At 50.8% G+C, this 27636-nt stretch overlaps 1 protein-coding gene across 8 annotated transcripts in view; it reads left to right on the forward strand.

Moving 5' to 3' along the window:
* The first annotated feature begins 15843 nt into the window (after window positions 1-15843).
* CSNK1D (casein kinase 1 delta) overlaps window positions 15844-27636 on the forward strand; it is a 28968-nt gene continuing 17175 nt past the window's right edge. For 4 of the 8 annotated variants that reach the window (XR_012789849.1, XR_012789848.1, XR_012789850.1 and 1 more), the window contains exons 1-7: window positions 15844-16089; window positions 18939-19049; window positions 19198-19346; window positions 20173-20401; window positions 21291-21461; window positions 25933-26081; window positions 27110-27312. Coding sequence is in view for 3 of the 8 variants with exons in the window: in XM_075579979.1 (XP_075436094.1) it covers window positions 16014-16089; window positions 18939-19049; window positions 19198-19346; window positions 20173-20401; window positions 21291-21461; window positions 25933-26081; window positions 27110-27312 (1088 nt within the window). In the remaining 5 variants the exon portion in view is untranslated. The remainder of the gene's footprint in view (window positions 16090-18938; window positions 19050-19197; window positions 19347-20172; window positions 20402-21290; window positions 21462-25932; window positions 26082-27109; window positions 27313-27636) is intronic. The other 4 variants (XR_012789846.1, XR_012789851.1, XM_075579977.1 and 1 more) reach the window with 1 other exon arrangement.

The following is a 27636-nucleotide window of genomic DNA, read 5'->3' on the forward strand; positions in this document are numbered from 1 at the left end:
CAGCCCCAGCCTCTCTGCACATGTATGCTGATACTATCCTATATACACGCAGTCCCAGCCTCTCTGCACATGTATGCTGATACTACCCTATATACACGCAGTCCCAGCCTCTCTGCACATGTATGCTGATACTATCCTATATACACGCAGCCCCAGCCTCTCTGCACATGTATGCTGATACTATCCTATATACACGCAGTCCCAGCCTCCCTGCACATGTATGCTGATACTATCCTATATACACGCTGCCCCAGCCTCCCTGCACATGTATGCTGATACTATCCTATATACACGCAGCCCCAGCCTCCCTGCACATGTATGCTGATACTATGCTATATACACGCAGCCCCAGCCTCTCTGCACATGTATGCTGATACTATCCTATATACACGCAGCCCCAGCCTCTCTGCACATGTATGCTGATACTATCCTATATACACGCAGTCCCAGCCTCCCTGCACATGTATGCTGATACTATCCTATATACACGCAGCCCCAGCCTCTCTGCACATGTATGCTGATACTATCCTATATACACGCAGCCCCAGCCTCCCTGCACATGTATGCTGATACTATGCTATATACACGCAGCCCCAGCCTCTCTGCACATGTATGCTGATACTATCCTATATACACGCAGCCCCAGCCTCTCTGCACATGTATGCTGATACTATCCTATATACACGCAGCCCCAGCCTCCCTGCACATGTATGCTGATACTATCCTATATACACGCAGCCCCAGCCTCCCTGCACATGTATGCTGATACTATGCTATATACACGCAGCCCCAGCCTCTCTGCACATGTATGCTGATACTATCCTATATACACGCAGTCCCAGCCTCTCTGCACATGTATGCTGATACTATCCTATATACACGCAGCCCCAGCCTCCCTGCACATGTATGCTGATACTATCCTATATACACGCAGCCCCAGCCTCTCTTGCTGATACTATCCTATATACACGCAGTCCCAGCCTCCCTGCACATGTATGCTGATACCATTCTATATACACGCAGTCCCAGCCTCTCTGCACATGTATGCTGATACTATCCTATATACATGCAGTCCCAGCCTCCCTGCACATGTATGCTGATACTATCCTATATACACGCAGTCCCAGCCTCTCTGCACATGTATTCTGATACCATTCTATATACACGCAGTTCCAGCCTCCCTGCACATGTATGCTGATACTATCCTATATACACGTGGTCCCAGCCTCTCTGACCTTGAAAATATGCAGCAATCTGATTATTTTTAAAGGTTGAAAACCGGATCACTCGCTCAAAACAAACTGTTTTTAAACACTGACAAAACAGTAACTATGGTGTTCGGGACTAAGGCTAAATTTCGTAATTTCCTATGACAGAGCTACTGATTAGAACCAGCTCTAACACTAATCTTGCCTCAGTTACTAGCTTTAAATATTTAGTTATGTGGCTTGACTCCAATTTAACATTTGGTTTGTATATTGACAAACTGACATCTAGAATCTATCCCAAACTGGGTGTACTTGATAGAAATAAATCCTGTCTAAGCACCTTCCTCAGAAAGCGCATCGCACAGCAGATACTAATGCCAATTATTGACTACGGGATATAGTGTATGGTACATCACCCCAAATTCACCTCCGCAAATGTATTATTCTTTACCACTCAATATGCCGTTTTGTGTTACTCTGTAACCGCCACACCCACCGTTGTGATATGTTAACAGGACTAGCTTGGCCATCCCTTGAGTCCAGACGCAACGAAAATCTTACCTGTCTCAACTTCAAATACTTTCTGCACAAGTTACCTGAGCAGGCTCCTCACCCTCAGTGTACCCAGCACTTATCTCCTTACATCTGCGCCCAGAAAGCTGCCTTATAGTCCCAAGGATCAATAAAGAACCCGGTCGCTCTCCCTTCTCGTACCGATCCCCGCTCTGCAGGAACAATTTGCCTGAGTCCCTCAAATCCACCTCCTGTCCAAGTTCCTTCAAGACCTTGGCTGTTTCCGACTTTAAACCTGTGTGTAACTGTAACTTTGTAATGTTGTCAATTTTACTCTGTGTTCAGAAACCAGAACTTAACCCAAAGAACAAGGCACCAGACATATTCCAAAGAACAAGGCCCCAGACAGGACAAAGCAGTTCAATAAAGAGTGTTTATTCCAGCCGGAACCAGAACGCAGAACGCAAACCCCATAGGTTAGCTGGCTCAGTGCTGAGAGTCATATTAAAGGCTTACCTGTTGGGGTAGGGAGTTTCCAGACCTCTGTGGTAGACCTTGTGGCATAGCACTTTCACATCTCCCGCTTAAAAGTCCTGCTCTCCGCTTCTCCGGCAACACACAGTCCCATGGCACATAGCACTTTGAAATGACCCAGTCGGTTGGTCTCCCAGACTCATTTTCTGGGTGTCTCGGGCACAGCCTCGGAGCACGTCGCGTAGTCCATAAGCATCAGGGTGACTCCGGAACGCTGATCGGGTTTCCCTCACATAGAACCCCCGCTGCCATGGGAAATCATGGTCGATGGGGCGGCGACCAATCACACAGCAGATGCTGTTCAGAAACCAATCGGGATGCGAGGGCTCACCTGCATGGGCCAATCAGGGTTGGGGGCAGAGCTGAGAGTTAAAGGGCTTTGGATGGGAAATACGAATGCCCCAATGGGAGCAGCGCCTACCAGCGGGAGCTCGGCAATGGCTTCCCCGGCCGGCAGCATGTCCCTCGCTGGACTGGCGCCGCGCTGACTGGGGAAGCAACCAATTGCTCCACTTTTCAGGAGGATGCCCCCCCCCGGCCTGATTTCCACCCCCAGCCATTGTATCCTTGTCCCCTGCACCTCTCCACCTCCAGCACCAGCCAGTTCTCTGGACATGCGACCTGCACAAAGGGGTTCTCAGCCCCACATGTCCAGAGACCTTGGCTATGCTTCATACTCTGTTATTTTAGTACAGTGATCCCCATCAGTGATAAAGAAATACATTTTACATGGGATGCAAGGGGCTACCGGGCATATGACAACGGGGTAGCTCAGGGGTCTGGTGGCGAGAGGAGCGCGAGGGAAGGACAGGCAGGGGCCACGGACTGGGCTTAACCTTAATTATACTGGTCCCGGGGCCCCTTTCAATCACAGATACAGTATAGCCAGACTTACTGTTTTCAGTGCTGTAGTCGCGCGCTTGGCGGTGTGGTGCAGTCCGGCAGCCACGGTGATTGCAGCCCCGAAAAAACAGTAAGTGGCCTGGAAGGGTTAGTTCTGCGGTGGTTCTCTGTTTCTGAGTGGGACCCCACAGCATCAGGAGAGAAGAGAAGCCGATACCAACCTTTTAGATGAACTGCACAGCCATCCTCATCTCTGTGTGTTGTCCACTGCAGCTCTGAAGGTCAGAAGCTGTCCCAGTCTGGCCAGCCCCCATTGGTTATGGAGAGTCCCGAATATGGGTCTGGACCTCATTAGGGGGAATACTAGAGGACCATATTCGGTCATCGACGTCATCAAGGGGCTGGGCAATGTAAGATGTCCTGTCCAGCCACCTTGATGACGTAGATATGGTGCTATAGTATCCCCCCTCATGATGTAGAGCCCATATTGGGGCATGTATGTCATCCAGGGGGTGGACAGATTCGGAGACGGTTTCTTACCTTCTGACCTGCTGGGGATGGCAAACGGCCATCGGAAGAGCCCATTTCCCTGGTGCCGTGATGACTTACAGATGTAGCCATCTTGACTGTTCCCTTTCATGAGATATGCCCAAGCACACTGCAGGATCCTGAAGCAGCATTATCACTGAATCCTAAAACCAGCTTCACAGTGCAAGGCCAGTAACCACCCGCGCGCTGATGTGAGCCAAAAGGTCGAAATAGCTGCCTGGGCATAGGTTTACTGGCTCTGCACTTCTTTAACCCAGGCTGTGTCAAAAAGCTGTGTACGGCCAGGTCCCCAGTGCCCGCTGCGGTGTGCACTGCGGTGTGCACTACGGTGTGCGCGTCACACACAAGATGCACAGCTCTACCAGGCAGGCCCCAGTAGCTTCCTGTGTGGGCGCTCATGTATCGCGCTGGCACGTGCACTGGCAGGGAAGACAAGAATTTTGTCTTCCCGTGCCGCAAAGCGATCACTTGGTCGGCGAGCAGCCAATGGAACCGCAGATATGCCCCATCATGGCCACGCCTCCCGCGCATCCCATCGCTCCCCCTACAGACCGCAGACCGCGGCTTCAATCTGCACACGCGCCTCCACGTCGCCAGCCGCGCATGCAGGAATAAACACTGCGGCCGCAGCCTAATGCGGCAGGCAAAAGCTTATTGGGGTCCCATGTTAAAATAGAAAAGAAGCAAAAGGTGACACTGTGTGCTCATTTGCATGTCGTTACCCAGAATCCCTGGCTGCAGAGGAAGCACTGTATGCTAAGAGATAATGGGGAAGGGCAGCGCTGCAGACCTGTCTGAGACATGTGAATGGGCTCACACGGTGGGGTTTTGTAGTTGCTGTACACTACATCCTATGGAAACGCTGATATTGTGAGGCATTCCTGGGTATGTGCAGGTATCTGGAGTAGCATTGAGACCCTTCGCATCTGTACATACATTGGAAGCAGCTTATTGAAAAGTACTTTATGTCTATAAAGGATTTTAATGTTGGCAATCAAACCATCTTTTTTTTTTTTTTTACATAGGATTGAAGCAGCCACATGGTTTAATGTCTACACAGGGACTGAAGTAGCGGCTCAGTGAGTGGCACTGAGTGTGAAGCAGGGGATGTAGCAATGGAGAGGGGGTGGGTCCAGGAATAAAGGGGTTACCCCCCACAGGGCCACCCCCACCATCGTATGGGAGGCGAGGGGTTAACTGTTAAAGTGTTTAATAGTGGTTTTATTCCCCTGCCTCATTGCAAACTGTGTCTCCCCTGGTTATATGTATTATCCCCCTTATAGTGTGTGCACACAACTCTTACACTGGGAAGATCATGGGGGACGCTGGGGAAAATGGGGAACAATGGAAAGATCATGGGGGACGCTGGGAAAAATGGGGAACAATGGGAAGATCATGGGGGACGCTGGGAAAAATGGGGAACAATGGGAAGATCATGGGGGACGCTGGGGAAAATGGGGAACGATGGGAAGATCATGCGGGACGCTGGGGAAAATGAGGAACGATGGGAAGATCATGCGGGACGCTGGGAAAAATGGGGAACAATGGGAAGATCATGGGGGACGCTGGGGAAAATGGGGAACGATGGGAAGATCATGCGGGACGCTGGGAAAAATGGGGAACAATGGGAAGATCATGGGGGGCGCTGGGGAAAATGGGGAACAATGGGAAGATCATGGGGGATGCTGGGGAAAATGGGGAACAATGGGAAGATCATGGGGGCCGCTGGGGACAATGGGGAACCATGCGCAGATCATGGGGTACGCTGGAGAAAATGGGGAACGATGGGGAAAATGAGGAACGATGGGAAGATCATGCGGGACGCTGGGGAAAATGGGGAACAATGGGAAGATCATGGGGGACACTGGGGAAAATGGGGAACGATGCGAAGAACATGGGGGACACTGGGGAAAATGGGTAACGATGGGAAGATCATGGGGGACGATGGGGAAAATGGGGAACGATGGGAAGATCATGGGGGACGCTGGAGACAATGGGGAACGATAGGAAGATCATGGGGGACGCTGGGGAAAATGGGGAACGATGCGAAGAACATGGGGGACACTGGGGAATATGGGTAACGATGGGAAGATCATGGGGACAATGGGGAAAATGGGGAACGATTGGAAGATCATGCGGGACGCTGGGGAAAATGGGGAACGATGGGAAGATCATGCGGGACGCTGGGGAAAATGGGGAACGATGGGAAGATCATGCGGGACGCTGGGGAAAATGGGGAACAATGGGAAGATCATGGGGGACAATGGGGAAAATGGGGAATGATGGGAATATCATGGGGGACGCTGGGGAAAATGGGAAACGATGGGAAGATCATGGGGGACGCTGGGGAAAATTGGGAACGATGGGAAGATCATGGGGGACACTGGGGGAAATGGGGAACGATGGGAAGATCATGGGGGATGCTGGGGAAAAATGGGAACGATCTGAAGATCATGGGGCACACTGGGGACAATGGGGAACAATTGGAAGATCATGGGGGACGCTGGGGACAATGGGGAACAATGGGAAGATCATGGGGGACGCTGGGGAAAATGGGGAACGATGGGAAGATCACGGGGGAAGCTGGGGAAAATGGGGAATGATAGGATGATCATGGGGATGCTGGGGAAAATGGGGAACAATGGGATGATCATGGGGGACGCTGGGGAACGATGGGAAGATCATGGGGGGCACTGGGGAAAATGGGAAACGATGGGAAGATCATGGGGGACGCTGGGGACAATGGGGAACAATAGGAAGATCATGGGGGACGCTGGGGAAAATGGGGAACGATGCGAAGATCATGGGGGACGATGGGGAAAATGGGGAACGATTGGAAGATCATGGGTGACGATGGGGAAAATGAGGAACGATGGGAAGATCATGCGGGACGCTGGGGAAAATGGGGAACAATGGGAAGATCATGGGGGATGCTGGGGAATATGGGGAACGATGGGAAGATCATGGGGGACACTGGGGAAAATGGGGAAAGATGGGAAGATCATGGGGGACGCTGGGGACAATGGGGAACAATGGGAAGATCATGGGGGACGCTGGGGAAAATGGGAAACGATGGGAAGATCATGGGGGACCCTGGGGACAATGGGGAACGATAGGAAGATCATGGGGGACGCTGGGGAAAATGGGAACGATGCGAACATCATGGGAGACGTTGGGGAAAATGGGGAACGGTTGGGAAGTTAATGGGTGACGCTGGGGAAAATGGGGAACGGTTGGGAAGTTAATGGGTGACGCTGGGGAAAATGGGGAATGATGGGAGGATCACGGGGGACGCTGGGGACAATGGGGAACGATGGGAAGATCATGGGGACACTGGGGAAAATGGGGAACGATGGGAAGATCATGGGGGACGCTGGGGAAAATGGGGAATGATAGGATGATCATGGGGATGCTGGGGAAAATGGGGAACAATGGGAAGATCATGGGGGACACTGGGGAAAATGGGAAACGATGGGAAGATCATGGGGGACGCTGGGGACAATGGGGAACAATAGGAAGATCATGGGGGACGCTGGGGAAAATGGGGAACGATGCGAAGATCATGGGGGACGATGGGGAAAATGGGGAACGATTGGAAGATCATGGGTGACGATGGGGAAAATGAGGAACGATGGGAAGATCATGCGGGACGCTGGGGAAAATGGGGAACAATGGGAAGATCATGGGGGATGCTGGGGAATATGGGGAACGATGGGAAGATCATGGGGGACACTGGGGAAAATGGGGAAAAATGGGAAGATCATGGGGGACGCTGGGGAAAATGGGAAACGATGGGAAGATCATGGGGGACCCTGGGGACAATGGGGAACGATAGGAAGATCATGGGGGACGCTGGGGAAAATGGGAACGATGCGAACATCATGGGAGACGTTGGGGAAAATGGGGAACGGTTGGGAAGTTAATGGGTGACGCTGGGGAAAATGGGGAACGGTTGGGAAGTTAATGGGTGACGCTGGGGAAAATGGGGAATGATGGGAGGATCATGGGGGACGCTGGGGACAATGGGGAACGATGGGAAGATCATGGGGACGCTGGGGGAAATGGGGAACGATGGGAAGATCATGGGGGACGCTGGGGAAAATGGGGAATGATGGGAAGATCATGGGGGATGCTGGGGACAATGGGGAACAATGGGAAGATCATGGGGGACGCTGGGGAAAATGGGGAATGATGGGAAGATCATGGGGGATGCTGGGGAAAATTGGGAACAATGGGAAGATCATGGGGGACACTGGGGACAATGGGGAACGATGGGAAGATCATGGGGAACGCTGGGGAAAATGGTTGAATGATGGGATGATCATGGGGGACGCTGGGGAAAATGGTTGAATGATGGGATGATCATGGGGGACGCTGGGGAAAATGGAGAACAATGGGATGATCATGGGGGACACTGGGGAAAATGGAGAACAATGGGATGATCATGGGGGACGCTGGGGAAAATGAGGAACGATGGGAAGATCATGGGGGATGCTGGGGAAAATGTGGAACGATGGGAAGATCATGGGGGACGCTGGGGAAAATGGGAAATGATGGGAAGATCATGGGGGATGCTGGGGACAATGGGGAACGATGGGAAGATCATGGGGGACGCTGGGGAAAATGGGGAACGATGGGAAGATCATGGGGGATGCTGGGGAAAATGGGGAACGATGGGAAGATCATGGGGGACACGGGGGACAATGGGGAACAATGGGAAGATCATGGGGGATGCTGGGGAAAATGGGGAACAATGGGAAGATCATGGGGGACGCTGGGGGAAATGGGGAACAATGGGAAGATCATGGGGGACGCTGGGGGAAATGGGGAACGATGGGAAGATCATGGGGGACGCTGGGGAAAATTCGGAACGATGGGAAGATCATGGGGGACGCTGGGGGAAATGGGGAACAATGGGAAGATCATGGGGGACACTGGGGGAAATGGGGAACGATGGGAAGATCATGGGGGACGCTGGGGAAAATTGGGAACGATGGGAAGATCATGGGGGAAGCTGGGGAAAATGGTTGAATGATGGGATGATCATGGGGGACGCTGGGGAAAATGGAGAACAATGGGATGATCATGGGGGACACTGGGGAAAATGGAGAACAATGGGAAGATCATGGGGGACGCTGGGGAAAATGGGGAACGATGGGAAGATCATGGGGGATGCTGGGGAAAATGGGGAACGATGGGAAGATCATGGGGGACGCTGGGGACAATGGGGAACAATGGGAAGATCATGGCGGACGCTGGGGAAAATGGGAAACGATGGGAAGATCATGGGGAACGCTGGGGACAATGGGGAACGATGGGAAGATCATGGGGGACGCTGGGGAAAATGGGGAACGATGGGAAGATCATGGGGGACGCTGGGGAAAATGGGGAACGATGGGAAGATCATGGGGGACACGGGGGACAATGGGGAACAATGGGAAGATCATGGGGGACGCTGGGGAAAATGGGGAACGATGGGAAGATCATGGGGGACGCTGGGGACAATGGGGAACAATGGGAAGATCATGGGGGACGCTGGGGACAATGGGCAACGATGGGAAGATCATGGGGACGCTGGGAAGATCATGGGGGACGCTGGGGAAAATGGGGAACGATGGGAAGATCATGGGGGATGCTGGGGACAATGGGGAACAATGGGAAGATCATGGGGGACGCTGGGGGAAATGGGGAACGATGGGAAGATCATGGGGGACGCTGGGGAAAATTGGGAACGATGGGAAGATCATGGAGGACACTGGGGACAATGGGGAACGATGGGAAGATCATGGGGACGCTGGGAAGATCATGGGGGACGCTGGGGAAAATGGGGAACGATGGGAAGATCATGGGGGATGCTGGGGACAATGGGGAACAATGGGAAGATCATGGGGGACGCTGGGGGAAATGGGGAACGATGGGAAGATCATGGGGGACGCTGGGGAAAATTGGGAACGATGGGAAGATCATGGAGGACACTGGGGACAATGGGGAACGATGGAAAGATCACGGGGGAAGCTGGGGAAAATGGTTGAATGATGGGATGATCATGAGGGACGCTGGGGAAAATGGAGAACAATGGGATGATCATGGGGGACACTGGGGAAAATGGAGAACAATGGGAAGATCATGGGGGACGCTGGGGAAAATGGGGAACGATGGGAAGATCATGGGGGACGCTGGGGGAAATGGGGAACAATGGGAAGATCATGGGGGACACTGGGGGAAATGGGGAACGATGGGAAGATCATGGGGGACGCTGGGGAAAATTGGGAACGATGGGAAGATCATGGGGGAAGCTGGGGAAAATGGTTGAATGATGGGATGATCATGGGGGACGCTGGGGAAAATGGAGAACAATGGGATGATCATGGGGGACACTGGGGAAAATGGAGAACAATGGGAAGATCATGGGGGACGCTGGGGAAAATGGGGAACGATGGGAAGATCATGGGGGATGCTGGGGAAAATGGGGAACGATGGGAAGATCATGGGGGACGCTGGGGACAATGGGGAACAATGGGAAGATCATGGCGGACGCTGGGGAAAATGGGAAACGATGGGAAGATCATGGGGAACGCTGGGGACAATGGGGAACGATGGGAAGATCATGGGGGACGCTGGGGAAAATGGGGAACGATGGGAAGATCATGGGGGACGCTGGGGAAAATGGGGAACGATGGGAAGATCATGGGGGACACGGGGGACAATGGGGAACAATGGGAAGATCATGGGGGACGCTGGGGAAAATGGGGAACGATGGGAAGATCATGGGGGACGCTGGGGACAATGGGGAACAATGGGAAGATCATGGGGGACGCTGGGGACAATGGGCAACGATGGGAAGATCATGGGGACGCTGGGAAGATCATGGGGGACGCTGGGGAAAATGGGGAACGATGGGAAGATCATGGGGGATGCTGGGGACAATGGGGAACAATGGGAAGATCATGGGGGACGCTGGGGGAAATGGGGAACGATGGGAAGATCATGGGGGACGCTGGGGAAAATTGGGAACGATGGGAAGATCATGGAGGACACTGGGGACAATGGGGAACGATGGGAAGATCATGGGGACGCTGGGAAGATCATGGGGGACGCTGGGGAAAATGGGGAACGATGGGAAGATCATGGGGGATGCTGGGGACAATGGGGAACAATGGGAAGATCATGGGGGACGCTGGGGGAAATGGGGAACGATGGGAAGATCATGGGGGACGCTGGGGAAAATTGGGAACGATGGGAAGATCATGGAGGACACTGGGGACAATGGGGAACGATGGAAAGATCACGGGGGAAGCTGGGGAAAATGGTTGAATGATGGGATGATCATGAGGGACGCTGGGGAAAATGGAGAACAATGGGATGATCATGGGGGACACTGGGGAAAATGGAGAACAATGGGAAGATCATGGGGGACGCTGGGGAAAATGGGGAACGATGGGAAGATCATGGGGGATGCTGGGGAAAATGGGGAACGATGGGAAGATCATGGGGGACGCTGGGGACAATGGGGAACAATGGGAAGATCATGGGGGACGCTGGGGACAATGGGGAACGATGGGAAGATCATGGGGACGCTGGGGAAAATTGGGAACTATCTGAAGATCATGGGGCACACTGGGGACAATGGGGAACAATGGGAAGATTGTGGGGGACGCTGGGGAAAATGGGGAACGATGGGAAGATCATGGGGGACGCTGGGGAAAATTGGGAACGATGGGAAGATCACGGGGGAAGCTGGGGAAAATGGGGAATGATGGGATGATCATGGGGGACGCTGGGGGACGCTGGGGAAAATGGAGAACAATGGGATGATCATGGGGACGCTGGGGAAAATGAGGAACGATGGGAAGATCATGGGGGATGCTGGGGAAAATGGGGAACAATGGGAAGATCATGGGGGATTCTGGGGAAAATGGGGAACGATGGGATGATCATGGGGGACGCTGGGGAAAATGGAGAACGATGGGAAGATCATGGGGGATTCTGGGGGCAATGGGGATCGATGGGAAGATCATGGGGAACGCTGGGGAAAATGGGGACCGATGGGAAGATCATGGGGGATGCTGGGGAAAATGGGGATCGAGGGGAAGATCATGGGGGACGTTGGGGAAAATGGGGAATGGGATTTCTGCACAGGGCCAATAGTCCTGTCTGTAGACACACACACACACACACACGTTGTGTCCTACCTTTCACTCTGGAGCATGGGGGGAAACCATCTAGACTGGCAGCAGGCACCTCACTTCCGGCTCTCACTGCTGGGGCTCCGCTATCACTAACCACGCCCCCACCCTCTGCAGTCAGACCCCGCCCCCACCCTCTGCAGTCAGACCCCGCCCCCACCCTTTGCAGTCAGACCGGCCTCCGCTCTCCTCTATGCCTGCATTCTGTGCTCTCTGTTGCCCCCCCCCCCCTGCTCTGATGGCCAAAACCGGAACAGCCACCAAAAAAACAGGACATTTTAAAGATTGCGGAGCAGCCGGGACAGCCATTAAAAAAAAGGGACAGAGCGAGGGCCGGGGGAGAGCCCGGCGGGAAGATTTAAACTGGGATCGATGAGATGCACGTGGGAGATATGTTCTAAAAGTTAAAAAAAAATATTCGCTATCCACATTTCCCTCTCTCCTTATTCCTATAATAAATAACCCCAGGTTCTCTCCGGGTTGCTCCAAAAAAATGCGGCGCAACTTAGAGAAATGGATATAATAGTAGCAAAAGATCTAAGGCTAAGGCCCCGGTATCTCCGCTGCAACGCGCGCCCGCGAGATTGGCGGCGCGTGCAGCTGATAACCTGGTCTGCAGCTCACTGCAGCAAGAGAGACCGGGGGGGGGGCGTGGCGGGGGAGCGACCATGACGTCGCCCGGCAGGTTCGCCCTCATTGGCTGAACCGCCGGGGGGCGTGCCGTATCGCTCGACGCGAGTCCTGCTCTCGCAGCGAGCCCGGCGCCATTGAGGGGAGGGCTCTCGTCCGTGCCACAGCGGACGCTGTAGTAGGCAGCGGGGTCAAGGCCTAATAGAAGGGGGAAAGATCCTCTCGCTTCAAGAATTAAAACAAAATATACGAAGGCAGAATCTACAAATTTTTAAGTTTTTCCAAATTAGACACTTTCTGCAAACAATAGCTCAGAATGCTACATTTTCGGATCTATCAAAATTTGAAACAATATGTAAGGAGGGTATCTACCAGAGGGGATGGATCTCGAGAATATATAGGGAGCTGGCTACCCACGCAACTTCCCAACCCCATAAATATATGATGAAATGGGCTGAGGACCTCAATATAGAAATAGATTAACGATGACTGGAGGGATATCTGGGAATCGGCAGCGAAAACATCAATCTGTACAACAACGAAAGAAAACATTTATAAAATTCTATTTTACTGGTACGTAACCCCGAGTAGGCTGAGCCAGATTTATCCAGGGACCCTAGACCTATGCTGGAGAAGTTGTGGTATGGAAGGAGACATGGCCCACACCTGGTAGTTTCGCCCCCGTATTCAAAACTTTTGGACCGTGATAGAAAATATGATTCTTGATGTCTCAGGCCTAAGTCTCCCAAAAGACCCTTTGACCTATCTATTAGCCGGCCCGATGGAGGGACTACAAGCTCCAATAGGCAAGCCGATCACTTTTATACTTGCAGCGGCCCGGTGTGCCAAAGCGGCAGCATGGAAAAAGGTAAAACCTCTGTCTAGACGCACAGTGATTAAAAGAGTAAACAATGTCAAACTTATGGAAAGACTCTCAGCACAACTGAATGACTCATTAGATCTTTATTATAAGGTATGGGATGCATGGCCACAGGACTGGGAATAGCCTCAAGCAAGGAGATAAAAGGTTAAGCTGGATCTTCAAAATAGAATAGGTGAATTTATTAAAAAAAAACAAAAAAAAACTCGGATGTAGCATTTATTTACCGACCAGATCGGTAGACCCCCCTCCCCCCACTTTATCCTCTTCCTTCCTCCTACATCTGTCTTCATCTTCCCCTATCTTTTTTTTCTCTGTTTTTTCTTAAAGAAACTATAGGTTTGTCTTAAGACGCTTGAATATAACCTTCAAGGAAAATCAGAAAGAAAGCAAGAAAACAAGTAGAGATGGCGAATTGAATGTATACAAGTTTAATCACCAAGCCTGTATCGAGTTTAAGCCAAAATATATAACTGGTTGGTTGTCTATATGCTTTTTCTCGCTTGTTTTAAAGATGAACACTGGTTATGATGGAAATGTTTTGTCTTGACAAACCTAATAAAAAATAGATTGAAACAAAAAAAAAAAAAAGGGGACAGCCATTAAAAAAACGGGACTGTCCCTGGTCACCCAAACTATAAAGGCTTAGTGTGCCTACCGCGTTGTTTACTTACACCCCACCTAATAAACTGAGACGACACAGTTTTGTGGAAGTAAAATAGGTCACAGCTTTATTGTTTTAACAATACTTGCAAAAAACTGTCAGCCATAATCTTAGTCATTTGTCATCCCTATTCTCAGTATCTTCCGGCGGGAGCCTTTTCCAACCGCCCTAATCTACCATCCACCGGGAGAGACACTCTCAACCGCCACGGGAGACTATTCTCAACCGCCACGTCATCCGCTCACTCTAGGTCCCCCTACCATGGCCGCCTGGGCCTACCCGCATAGGATAGAGCCAGCTACCTAAGATTGGTGCCAGGGGTACAACGCCCGACCGCCTGCGTCGGTGCCTCCAGCCCGCACAATCTTTTCAGGGGGACCGTTACCTGGGGCACATCCGCATTGGGTAGAGCCCCATTTCGGGTCTTTACGGTGTCCCTACGATGACTGGCCTGACAATTCCGCCGAAGCTGTAACGATGGATCTGATAAATTAATAAAATATGGTTAGACATTGCACAACACAACATTACATTGTCAATGGGATGGGTGGGTGGGAAAAACAAAATCAGTGACCAGCTCCTGCAAGCGCAGGGTTTAAATAGACCGTGCGAGTTCCCCCCCCCTCCCCTCTACCCGTTGGCGCGCGCAAATCTAACAAACCTCGCGGTGGGGGGAGGGGGGAAGGGAAGCCAGTCACAGCATGTGCCCCCTAGAGGCACAGCAGCCCGTACGTCGGTGACGGCCCCATTTTGGGACCTCTCCCTTTCTTAAAAGGTGATGTAAAACATGAACTAGGTGAATAGGTCAGAAGATGCATTTCTAAGGACAAGTCCATGGTGTGGAAAACCGGCAGTGATCGCGTCCATGCAGAAGGAGGTGGGCGTTGCGCAAGAAATCAGTTGAAACTGATTTCTTGGCGCGACACGCGGGTCATGTGAGCGGTTCGCACAATGAGGGCGAACCAGCTCTGCGACGTCCCTAGGCACGCCCCCACGGCCCGTCCATCATGGACAGGGAAAGCACCCGCTTTCCCACAGCCTCCGCACGCCTCAGCAAGGACGAAGGCACCATGGCCCGGACCTAACATTATCCCCAGCAGTGCGCAGCCTTTGGAGTTATGAATGAGACAGACACCTCCCATTACGCAGAGTGAGCTCAATGTAAGGCCAGTGAGAGAAGATTACACACCGGATTTTCTGTACAAACTTGTTTGTGTTACATGTGTCCCCCAGTAGGCCCAAAGCCTGCAGTATAGTGTTCACATGGCAATCCCTGACACTCAAGCACTCCATTGGTGGTCACGTGACGTCTCTAGTTCCGCCCGTCGCTTCAGAGCTGGTTGCTAGGGAGAGTGACGTCACAAGCCTCCGGTGACAGCCTCTGCTGCTCGGAACCTCCGTGACATTGGATTCAATCTTCCGTGTGGACGCGATCCCGGGGAGGAGGGGGGATTGGGGACTGATCCCGGGGAGGAGGAGGGGGGACCGGGGACTGATCCCGGGGAGGAGCGGGGGACCGATCCCGGGGAGGAGGGAGAACGGAGGGAAGGACCGGAGGCTGATCCCGGGGAGGGGGGAGCGGAGACTGATCCCGGGGAGGGGGGAGCGGAGACTGATCCCGGGGAGGGGGGAGCAGAGGCTGATCCCGGTGAGGGGGGGACCGGAGGCTGATCCCGGTGAGGGGGGTACCGGAGGCTGATCCCGGTGAGGGGGGGACCGGAGGCTGATCCCGGTGAGGGGGGGACCGGAGGCTGATCCCGGTGAGGGGGGGACCGGAGACTGATCCCGGTGAGGGGGGAGCGGGGTCCGGAGACTGATCGGGGGGAGCGGCCGGGAAGGGGGACCGGAGACTGGTCCCGGGAAGGGGGACCGGAGGCTGGTCCCGGGAAGGGGGACCGGAGGCTGATCCCGGGAAGGAGAACCGGAGACTGATCCCGGGAAGGGGGACCGGAGACTGATCCCGGGGAGGAGGACCGGAGGCTGGTCCCGGGGGGGGGGGAGCGGGAATGGAGCTCAGAGTCGGGAACAGATACAGACTGGGCCGCAAGATCGGCAGCGGCTCGTTCGGGGACATTTACCTCGGTAAGGAGCGGTTATAGAGGGCGGGGAAAGGGACCGGACACCGAGGGGGAGAGGTGAGGGATAGGCCCCGGTGTGAGGGATGGGATAGGCCCCGGTGTGAGGGATGGGATAGGCCCCGGTGTGAGGGATGGGATAGGCCCCGGTGTGAGGGATGGGATAGGCCCCGGTGTGAGGGATGGGATAGGCCCCGGTGTGAGGGGGGGGGGTGAGGAATAGGCACCGGATGGGGGGTGAGGAATAGGCCCCGGGTGGGGAGGGAGGGTGAGGAATAGGCCCCGGGTGGGGAGGGAGGGTGAGGAATAGGCCCCGGTGAGGAATAGGCCCCGGGTGGGGAGGGAGGGTGAGGAATAGGCCCCGGGTGGGGAGGGAGGGTGAGGAATAGGCCGGGAGGGAGGGTGAGGAATAGGCCCCGGGTGGGGAGGGAGGGGGGGGTGTGAGGAATAGGCCCCGGGTGGGGAGGGAGGGGGGGGTGAGGAATAGGCCCCGGGTGGGGAGGGAGGGGGGGGTGAGGAATAGGCCCCGGGTGGGGGGTGAGAAATAGGCCCCGGGAGGTGGGGGGTGAGGAATAGGCCCCGAGTGGGGGGGGGGGGTGAGGAATAGGCCCCGGGTGGGGAGGGAGGGGGGGTGAGGAATAGGCCCCGGGTGGGGAGGGAGGGGGGGGGGTGAGGAATAGGCCCTGGGTGGGGAGGGAGGGAGGGGGGGGGGTTAAGGAATAGGCCCCGGGTGGGGGGTGAGGAATAGGCCCCGGGTGGGGGGTGAGGAATAGGCCCCGGGTGGGGGGTGAGGAATAGGCCCCGGGGGGAGGGTGAGGAATAGGCCCCGGGTGGGGAGGGAGGGGGGGGGGTGAGGAATAGGCCCTGGGTGGGGAGGGAGGGTGGGGGGTGAGGAATAGGCCCCGGGTGGGGGGTGAGGAATAGGCCCCGGGTGGGGGGTGAGGAATAGGCCCGGCACTCCTGGAGATAAATAGAATACAAATACTGTAAGAACGTGACTGTACCGGCTGCGAGGAACTTGAGAAAGGGCCGATTATTTGTATCTTGCATGTTAAATGTATGTTTAGATTTTTCTAATTTTGGAGTGCCCTGGACATTGTTTTATATAGGCCCCGGACCCGGGGGTGGATTGACTGGCTTTGCATCTAATCACATGTTGTGCTTAAAAGCTGTGTGAACAGCAGAGCATTTGCTTATATGGGTTCCATGTAAATGGTTTTAAGGCAATAGGTGACACATTCTGTGCTCATTTGCATGTCATTTCCCAGAATCCCTTGCTGCAGTGGGAGCACTGTGTGTTGGGTGATAATGGTGAAAGGCAGGGTTGCAGACCTGTCTAAGGCCTCGTCCAGGGTTCCGGCGGGCGTGCTGAGACGCGCTGAGGCTCAGGGAAAGCAGGTGCTTTCCCTGGCCTTAGGCAGCGCGCCGTCAGGGGGCGGGCCAGTGACGTCACGGAGCTGGTTCGCCGTCATTGGGCGAACCGCTCACGTGACCGGCCCTGCGCTCCGGCAAGCGCGTGATTTAAAAAATTACCTAAGACCTACGCTTCCGCGCGCTCTCATGGCGGCTGTAGGGGCTCACAGGTAAGTGCAAGCGCGCCTCAGCACGGCTCAGCGCGTAAGTGCTGACCATGCCCAAGGCCTAAGACATGTGAATGTGCTCACAAGTGATATTCTTTATTGGATATATAGATATATCTATATAGATATAGATATATCTCTCAAAATCCATAGCCGGCGCTCAAAGTAACAATTTGAAGTATTGGTGCTTGTCCTATAAAATTAGTATAAAAAATATTACCATACTGCCAGTAGGTAAATGAAGACAGCACTCAGTCCAGTAATTCATAAGTAATGTATTCAACAAGTAGAAAAAACAACGCCCGTTCTGACGTTTCGATCCCAGAACGAGATCTTTCTCGGGGGGGGGGGGGGGGGGCGGGCATTACTTATGAATTACTGGACTGAGTGCTGTCTTCATTTACCTACTGCAAGTATGGTAATAGTTTTTATACTATTTTTTTAGAGATATATAGCTCTCGACATACTCGTGCACACATTACGTTTTTACATGTGTTTGGGATGTAACATGTTTGGATCATGCATGTGATTGTTGATGGTCTTCTTCAGCGTAATCTCTTTCCGCGACTATTACTCCAGGTTCATTTTAGCCAGAATAGCTGAATTGGTTGCGCACAGTTACGCTTGTAGAATTGTTTCCGTTGGCAAGGGAGAAAAAAGTGCAATGAGTAATAAAAGTGCAATAAGTCTAGGACATTCGGTTGCGGCCGGTTCGCCGCGACCAAGTGGCCGCCGGCGCTTTGCCGTTACTCCCCCCCTGCTGCCAGAAGCTGCAACCGCTGGCCACTTCGCAGCGGGCTGTTAAGGTAGGTACCTAACCCCTTACCCTAAACTGTAATAAAACTTACCTTAGAAGCGACATGGGGCAGATCGGCTGTGGCGGAGGGTCCGTCTGTGCTGAAGCGGTCACGGCGAAACGTCCACGATCAAATCTCCCATTCCGTAATTCAGGCATTTACATTCAGCCTTGTGCAGAGGAATTTGGAAAGTAGAAATGACTAATAGCTAACTTACATTGGTGTATTAAACAGTATGATTAATACGTTGTTACAGGGTATGTGGCCATATAAATGACTTGTATGGTTAAGTCCCAGTCCTGCAAATCTCTGTACCTGCGCCACCTCTACAGTAACACGGCAGTATCTGCATTCTCCAATCGTTTGTTCGGGGATTGTCATATAGACCTCCGCCTCCCAGGCACTTTCCAAAATCATTTTTGCAATCCTTTTCATATGGTAGCTCTATATATCATTGTACATCTGTTTTTCTGTTTTAGGGACTGATATCACTGCAGCTGAAGAAGTTGCTATCAAACTAGAATGTGTGAAAACCAAACATCCTCAGCTCCATATCGAGAGCAAGATTTACAAAATGATGCAGGGTGGTGGTGAGTTTTGGTTCTTGAAACTTAAACATCCCTATAGATCACTGATGGAGCCCTATATATCACTGATAGAGCCCTATAGATCACTGATAAAGCCCTACAGATCACTGTGCGCCCTGGATTTCTAATTGCTGCTTTGTGTCTCTAACAGTGGGTATCCCGATTATAAAGTGGTGCGGTGCCGAAGGGGATTATAATGTTATGGTCATGGAGTTACTGGGGCCAAGCCTGGAAGATCTCTTTAATTTCTGCTCCAGGAAATTTAGTTTGAAGACTGTGCTGCTCCTGGCTGACCAGATGGTAAGACATTTTTAAAGTTACCTTTTGGAGGAAGACGAAGTCGCGGTGTATTCTATATTGCAACATAAATAGAGCAGGCGCGTTTTGAATGATGACGAAGAGCTGTCGGTTCTTTTTTTATGATGTGCATTTTGAAATATTATATTGCACACAATGCTAGTGATATCCTGTCAACATCGTAGTGAGATGATCCCATTCCACATTTTGAGCACGTTTATTAGTGGTTGGTATAGACACGGGGCTTTAGGCGGAAAAATGACGTGCATTTGACATTAATATGTTAATATCATGGGGGATGCTTTATTCATATGTGCTCTGACTGTTTGCTAAAATGTAAACAAATTGGGATCAGATGAAGAATTGAATGCAGTACCTGTGCAATGCAATGGGGATTTATAATGGGTAAATAAATTGCAGAAGCCCCTGTGAAAGGCCACTGCAAATAGCTGCGATCCAGCCACATGCTCCTTTTGGGTTTGACACAATCTAACGTGACATCCTTGTAGGAAACCTAATAAGGTGACTTACATGGAACTTCTGGTATCGGGGGCAATTCCATATTTATATTAACATAAATGCAACAGGATGAGCTGTGAAAGTTAAAAGGACCCAAGGACTATTGTGAATCCCATTGTTTCCTCATTCTAGCTGTGAACTTCCATCCCTAATTTGCTGAATTTTATTTCTATTTATTTTTTTAAACCCAGATATTTCCAACAAATCACTACCTATCCAGGGTAATGGGAGGGGGTATGAATTATAACCATTTAAACGTATAGAGCTGTTTTATATGGAGACAATTTTGACTTGTTTCTTGATTTGATAGATTAGTCGAATTGAATACATTCATTCCAAAAATTTCATCCATCGGGACGTGAAGCCAGATAATTTTCTGATGGGGCTTGGTAAAAAGGGAAATCTTGTCTACATCATCGATTTTGGACTTGCAAAGAAATATCGTGATGCCCGGACCCACCAGCATATCCCCTACCGTGAAAACAAGAACTTGACAGGAACTGCCCGTTATGCGTCAATCAATACACACCTGGGAATCGGTGAGTGTGTAAAACTGTACCGAGTGCTCTCAGGAAGTGGTGTTTCCTTACCTCTGTTATGGGACAGGCCTGCGTACTTCTGTGCGTGGCACAGCCTGGTACAGTCATACCCCGCTTTAAGTACACTCGCGAGTAAGGACATATCGCCCAAAAGGCAAACGGCAGCTCGCGCACGCGCCTGTCAGCACGTCCTGAACAGCAATACCAGCTCCCTACCTGTACCGAAGCTGTGCGCAAGCGGGGAGACTATAGAGCCTGTTACACATGCGTTATTTACATCAGTTATGCACGTATATGACGACTGCAGTACAGTACATGCATCGATAAGTGGGGAAAAGGGAGTGCTTCACTTTAAGTACATTTTCACTTTACATACATGCTCCGGTCCCATTGCGTACGTTAATGCGAGGTATGCCTGTATATATCTTGGCATGAGATGGAGAATCAAAGGCTGATTTTAAAACTACATTCCCCCCATTTTTCCTCGGGCGTGCCGTTTGTTTTAATTCAGTACTTTGTATTTTAATACTTAAATGAGTTGTTAATGTTTTTTTGTGTGTACCAAAGAATGTGTTCATAAAGTATGTGTCATTTTAGTCCTAATGCATGAAGTAGGTAATACAGAAGTTGGCTGCTCAAGAGTCCTGTGTTTGCAATGTTTGAGTTAAGGATTTTAAGAATAAAAATACAAAATTTAGCTCAAAATCAACTTTTATATTAAAGTTTGTAGTTAGAATTTATAGAATAAAATTGTTTGTTCCTACGTTTTAATTTAAACTTTTTGTGCGTTGTCACTAAATGATTGATTTGTGGCACAAACGGGCAACATTTGAGTGAATGGGGATTATTTTATCTTTGCACCTAACTTTTAGGATCTCATTTCTTTTAGAACAATCCCGCAGGGATGATCTGGAGTCTTTAGGTTATGTTCTGATGTACTTCAACCTGGGTTCCCTTCCGTGGCAAGGGCTCAAAGCTGCCACCAAACGGCAAAAATATGAACGGATTAGTGAAAAGAAGATGTCAACGCCAATAGAAGTTCTGTGCAAAGGTTATCCATGTAAGTGGTCTTTATCCAATATTAATCATTCATATTCCATTACATCTGCTTCCAAATTGTTATTTCAGGACCTCTTTGAAATGCATAGAAATGAACACTTAAAGTAGCATTGCCTTGAAATCAGCAACTCGGTGAATGAAACATGAATGTGTGGTCTTAGTTTGTTTAAATATTACTTGGAACTATTTCAGGATAACGCTGCTTAGTCTGCAAATAACGCGCTATTGCTCCCATGTAGATCCTGAAATGGTTTTTTTTGCTGAAGGGAAAGAACTCAATGCGTCTCGCGTACTGCTCTCTCCTATTTCACGGTCTGGGTGGGAGGAATGCCAGAGTTGGGTGTCTTAAATAATGGTAATCATAGATGAAAATAATTTGGGGGTTAATTCTATATTATCCGAAGCAGCTGTTGGGACATACTTTGGATGGAAATTCCCATTAACATCAATGCCCCAAACGGCTTCTTCCAGCAATCTGGGATAAGGAATGTGAACGCAGCGCTCTGGGCGGGTTTAAACGATGCGTTTTCCTGTACTTTATTTCTAAAAACATTTTACCAGGCAGTAATACAGTGAGAGTTACCTCTCGTTTTCAAGTATGTCCTGGGCACAGAGTTAAGACAAATAATACATGGTTACAAATACAGTTACATAAGTGAGCAGGGTATACATTATATACAAGACATAGCATGCACAGTTAGAGATAATATATGTTATAGGCTTACTTAACAGTTACAGACAAGATTACAATGTGAGACAGCCTTAGTTTTGAAAGAGCTTAGACTGGTGGCGGGAGTGAGTCTCCGGCAGACTGTTCCAGTTGTGGGGGGCACGGTAAGAGGAGGAGGAGCGGCCGGATACTTTGTTGAGCCTTGGGACCATAAACAGTCTTTTGGATTCCGATCTCAGGTGATAAGTGCTGCGGGGTGGTAGGGGTGAGGAGCATGTTCAGACAGACGGGTAGCTTGCCCAGAAAGTATTTGAAGGCAAGACAGGAAAGGTGAACTTTGTGCCTAGATTCAAGTGATGACCAATCTAGTTCTTTGAGCATTTCGCAGTGGTGTGTGTAGTTGCATTGGAGAACAAAATGACAAATTGAATTATAGAGGGTGTCAAGTTTGCTAAGGTGGGTTTGGGGTGCTGAGCCGTATACTATGTCTCCATAGTCAATAATTGGCATTAGCATCTGCTGTGCGATACGCTTTCTGACCAGCAGGCTTAGGCTGAGTCCCCGATGGTGCTGAGCGGGCTCATGCTTGGAGAGCACTCCAAGCATGAGCGCCGGGTATCCTGTCATTTACGCACCCGGGTGGGTGGTGGGGGGGCATTGAGCGCGCAGGAAAGATTGGGGTTTTTTTTGTTTACATGAGGGCCGAGCGCGGGTGAGTGTGTGTGCACGAGCACGCACTATATCTATATATAAAACAAAAGGGGACAGCGCAGGCTCCATAGTGTAAAATAGTACAGGTTTATTCATCACAAGCTAAAATCAAAAAACTCACAGCAATGATCATGCTGTTAGTCAGGAACAGCAGTCTCGTGGCTGCAGCGTATAAATATTTCTCTTTGCCGCCGGGTGTCTCCGTCGTGATGTGCGTCCACTTCAGCGGTCCCCCCGGCTAAAACAGCTCACGCTCCTTTCGTTCTGCAGCACCACAGTTCCCTTCCAGTCCAGCAATTGCTCAATGAGCCAAACACCTGGTGCTTATAGATGGCGCCCTTACGCGTTTCGTCGCAAGTGTACCGGCGACTTCATCAAAGGATCCTCTGGTGTTTAGCTCATTGAGCAATTGCTGGACTGGAAGGGAACTGTGGTGCTGCAGAACGAAAGGAGCGTGAGCTGTTTTAGCCGGGGGGACCGCTGAAGTGGACGCACATCACGACGGAGACACCCGGCGGCACAGAGATAGATTTACACGCTGCAGCCACGAGACTACTGTTCCTGACTAACAGCGTGATCATTGGTGTTCGATGCGCATGTCCTATCTCATTGCTGTGAGTTTTTTGATTTTAGCTTGTGATGAATAACCCTGTACTATTTTACACTATGGAGCCCGCGCTGTCCCCTTTTGTTTTATAGAAGACCCGTGGAAGGCGGTTGTTTCCTGTGGATAGCTGCTCGGGTGTTCCAGTGGTTTTTTTTATTATCTTTTCAGGTTTTATTTTTTTCCAGTGTTTGCACTTTTTGGCTTTTTTTCCCAGCGTTTCCCATTCCTTAGACTAAGGCCCCGCTGCCTCAGACCACACGCCCGCACTGCAGACAGGTGGCGCGTGGAAAGGCACTTGGGGCTTTTTCCGGTCCAAAGGGACCATTTTTGCGAGCGGGGGGGGGGGGGGGGAGGACGTGGCCAAAACGGAGGGGGGGGGGCGGCCATGACATGAGGGGGCGAGACCGCCCCTCAGCCGTTCAGCCCCTCAACCATGTATTGATAGACACTAAGTTGTTTGATGTTGCATTTATTTAATGAATGTACATGTTGTATACAACCACTCCATAATAGCTCAACTGCTCAGCCCCTCAACTGTTTAGCCCCTCAACTCCTCAACCGCTCACACACACACACAGGCACTCATGCACTCAGGCACACACATACACACACACACACACACAGGCACTCACGCACTCAGGCACACACATACACACACACAGACAGGCACTCCCGCACTCAGGCACACACATACACACAGGCACTCATGCTGCTTTCCCCCCACACTCTCCTCCCTGCTCCCCAAAGCCTCCCCTCCTCATTGGCTCACAGCCACACCACGTGACGCGTCGCCGCTTGGGATTACAATTCTCTTGAATCCCCTGGCGGCTGACGCGTCACAGCGTGTAGTGAGCTGTGCAGCCAGGGGGGACCGGGACCGGCTCGGGAGGATACCCCTGCTGGTGGGGGAATGCTCGTGCGGCCGCCCGCGCCGCCGAGCGCAGCTGGTCCCAGCCCTTATCCACTTCCTCTTTCCTTGTTGTTGTATATGTTGTTTGTTTGTCTAGGTTGAGTAATATTATCATTATCAGCTACTATATTTCTCCCTCATCCTATTATTCACCCATTTCCAACACCTATCAATAGGCGCTGTGATTTTATGTGTTTTGTTCTGTTATATATCTATATATGTAAGTAACTGCAGCAAGCGCCGCCCGCTCAGCGCTAGCGGGACTCAGCCTTAGGGAGGATTTGTTCCTGTAAAGTACCCCTAGTTTGGCATAGGTTTTGGTTGTCAGGGTATCAATGTGCATCCCGAATGTTAAGTGGGAGTCAAACCATATGCCCAGGTATTTAAAACTAGTAACAGGGGTTAGGGTGGTGTTAGCGTTGGTTCTGATCTGGAGCTCAGACGTTGGAAGCTTTAAAAATGTTGTCTTGGTCCCAAATCCCATTGTTACAGTCTTGTCAGTGTTTAAAAACAGTTTGTTTTGGGAAATCCAGTTTTCGAGTCTCAAAAAGTCAGACTGAAGTATGTGTTGAAGGTCGGGGAGGCTATGGCTGTGTGCATATAGGATTGTGTCCTTGTGTATTGAGGCTTCCTTACAAGCTGTGGGAAGATCATTGATGAACACTGAGAAGAGTAGGGGCCCCAGAACAGAGCCTTGCGGGACACCACAGGTGATATCCAGGGGGTTGGAGTTAGAGCCTGAGATGGACACATGTTGGGATCTACCCGATAGGTAGGACTGAAACCAGTTTAAAGCATGTTTCCCTATTCCAGAGCTCTGGAGTTTGTTAAGCAGGATAGCATGATCAACAGTATCCAACGCCTCTGCAAAATCTAGGAATATTACAATACTTGGCCTATAGAAAGGCTCCAATGAAAGCCTTCTCTATTGTGAGCATTTTTATCATGTTAAGATGAAGTTACACCAGGTACTGTACATACTACACCATGGTGGGCTGTGCTCTTTCCGTCTTTTAGTTTCTAAATATAGAATAAAGCCCTTGGTCTCATTTGCATCTAAATATAGAATAACGCCACGCTTCTTCTGAGCATAAATCCGTGTTCACATCACGTTGTTTCTTTTAGTGAGTGCAGCGTTGTGATTATTGGACGTTAGCCTATTTAATGTTGCGTCGACCTAAGGCTGTGATTATACCAAAAACCGCCGGCGGCGTTGCACGGCGGCTCAAAAACAAAATGCATAAATGCAATGAAGGTAAACATACCTGTAGCGGCGTGCGCGCTGCCTGGAGTTGCAGGGCGGACGATGAAGAGACAGGAATGTGCTATTGGCAGGCAACGGTCACGTCACTTGAGCGGTTCAGCCAATGAGGGCGAACCGCTCACCACCACGCCTCCTCTCCTGTCTCCTCTGCCTGTTCAGATGCCGCTCGGCGGCAGCGTGAGGGTGATGTCACCAGATTGCGCTGCCGCCCGGCGGCATCTGGTATAATCCAGGCCTAACAGCGCTGGTGAATCTGGGCCAAAGACCCCCCGACTGTGAGCCCCAATATCTTTTATTTATTTTTTTGCAGCGGAGTTTGCTACTTATCTGAACTTCTGCCGTTCCTTGCGGTTTGACGACAAACCAGACTATTCGTACCTGAGGCAGCTGTACAGGAACCTGTTCCACAGACAAGGCTTTTCCTACGATTACGTGTTTGACTGGAACATGCTGAAATTTGTGAGTATGCCGCAGCCGTCGTGTCGGGCGTGTAGGAGAGAAGTCTCGACACGACATTGCAAATGAGTTTTTCCTCTTGTAAAGAAGCATAGTCACATACTCGGCCACTTTGAGAGCAGTGAGCAAGTGCTGCTACTAAATGAGGCAAAGGCACTCCTTGTGAACGTTTCTATTATACAGAGAAACGGGGGGTCCTTTTTTTCTACACAAAATATCCATTTAAATTAGTTTATTTTGCCTTGTGTAGTTTTACACCTTTATGCCCGGGGTGGGTTATTTAGGTAACAAGTATGTTGTTTTTTTTTTGTTTTTTACACATTATGGCCAATCCAAATGTAAAACAAAGCCGCTGTCCTTGGCCATATGAGTGTGTTGGATTTTTAGTGTGTTCGTTTTCCTTAACAGTGCTGAGAACTGATAGATATACCTAAATACACAGATATTAAAGTCTCTGATAAGTAACCCCCCCCATATCTATATTGAGAAATATACTTAAGTTTTATGCATTATATTTTTACTGGCTCTGTTTCCAATAATGTTGATTTTTCCACCATAACAATGTCTCCCTGTGTTGTGGGTATTCACATTATTGTTGTAATCCGAGAAATGATCTCTGCTGGTTTTACTTTTATGGTTTTTACCTAAATTCATGCTAATCTGTCCTCTTGCCTTGTTTGTTTTGACATCACTGGCCAGAAGGCACTCCCTAAAATATCTACCTGAAACATTCAGTTGTACATTTATCTGTGTGTTGTACAATTGACATTCTGGTTTCACACAGACTTCTGGTTTCTAGCTGTATGTTTAGTGCTGCTAAAATGGAAATAGACTATTTCTACCACGGTTTGATTCCCGTAACTAATTGTTTCACCTTTTCCCTCTCTGTAAAGTAAATTACCTCCAAAGAATGTGGTAAATATCACTTTGCGTGTTGTAATGTAGTACAGTAAGACCTATTCCTATGTTATTCTAAGCGGTAACTTTAACAATAGAGTTGAGTTGGTATAATTGAACCTGTGATATTTAAGGGGGCCAGTCGCGCAGCTGAAGATGCTGAACGTGAAAAGAGAGAGAGAGAAGAACGACTGAGGCAAACACGGAACCCAGCAGCTCGAGCTTTGCCCTCTACAGCTTCAGGTAGACTGAAGGGCACCCAGGAAGTTACACCACCAACTCCATTAACCCCGACCTCCCGCACTGGTGAGTCCTCTAACGCCGACCTCCCGCACTGGTGAGTCCTCTAACCCCGACCTCCCGCCCTTGTGAGTCTGCTAACCCCGACCTCCCGCCCTTGTGAGTCTGCTAACCCCGACCTCCCGCCCTTGTGATTTCGCTAACCCCCGACCTCCGCCCTTGTGAGTCCGCTAACCCCCTACCTCCCGCCCTTGTGAGTCCGCTGACCCCGACCTCCCGCCCTTGTGAGTCCGCTGACCCGACCTCCCGCCCTTGAGTCCGCTGACCCGACCTCCCGCCCTTGTGAGTCCGCTGATCCCGCCCTCCCGCCCTTGTGAGTCCGCTGACCCCGACCTCCCGCCCTTGTGAGACCGCTGACCCC

Source organism: Ascaphus truei, chromosome 22, assembly GCF_040206685.1.
Source record: "Ascaphus truei isolate aAscTru1 chromosome 22, aAscTru1.hap1, whole genome shotgun sequence".
Classification (NCBI taxonomy): domain Eukaryota; kingdom Metazoa; phylum Chordata; class Amphibia; order Anura; family Ascaphidae; genus Ascaphus; species Ascaphus truei.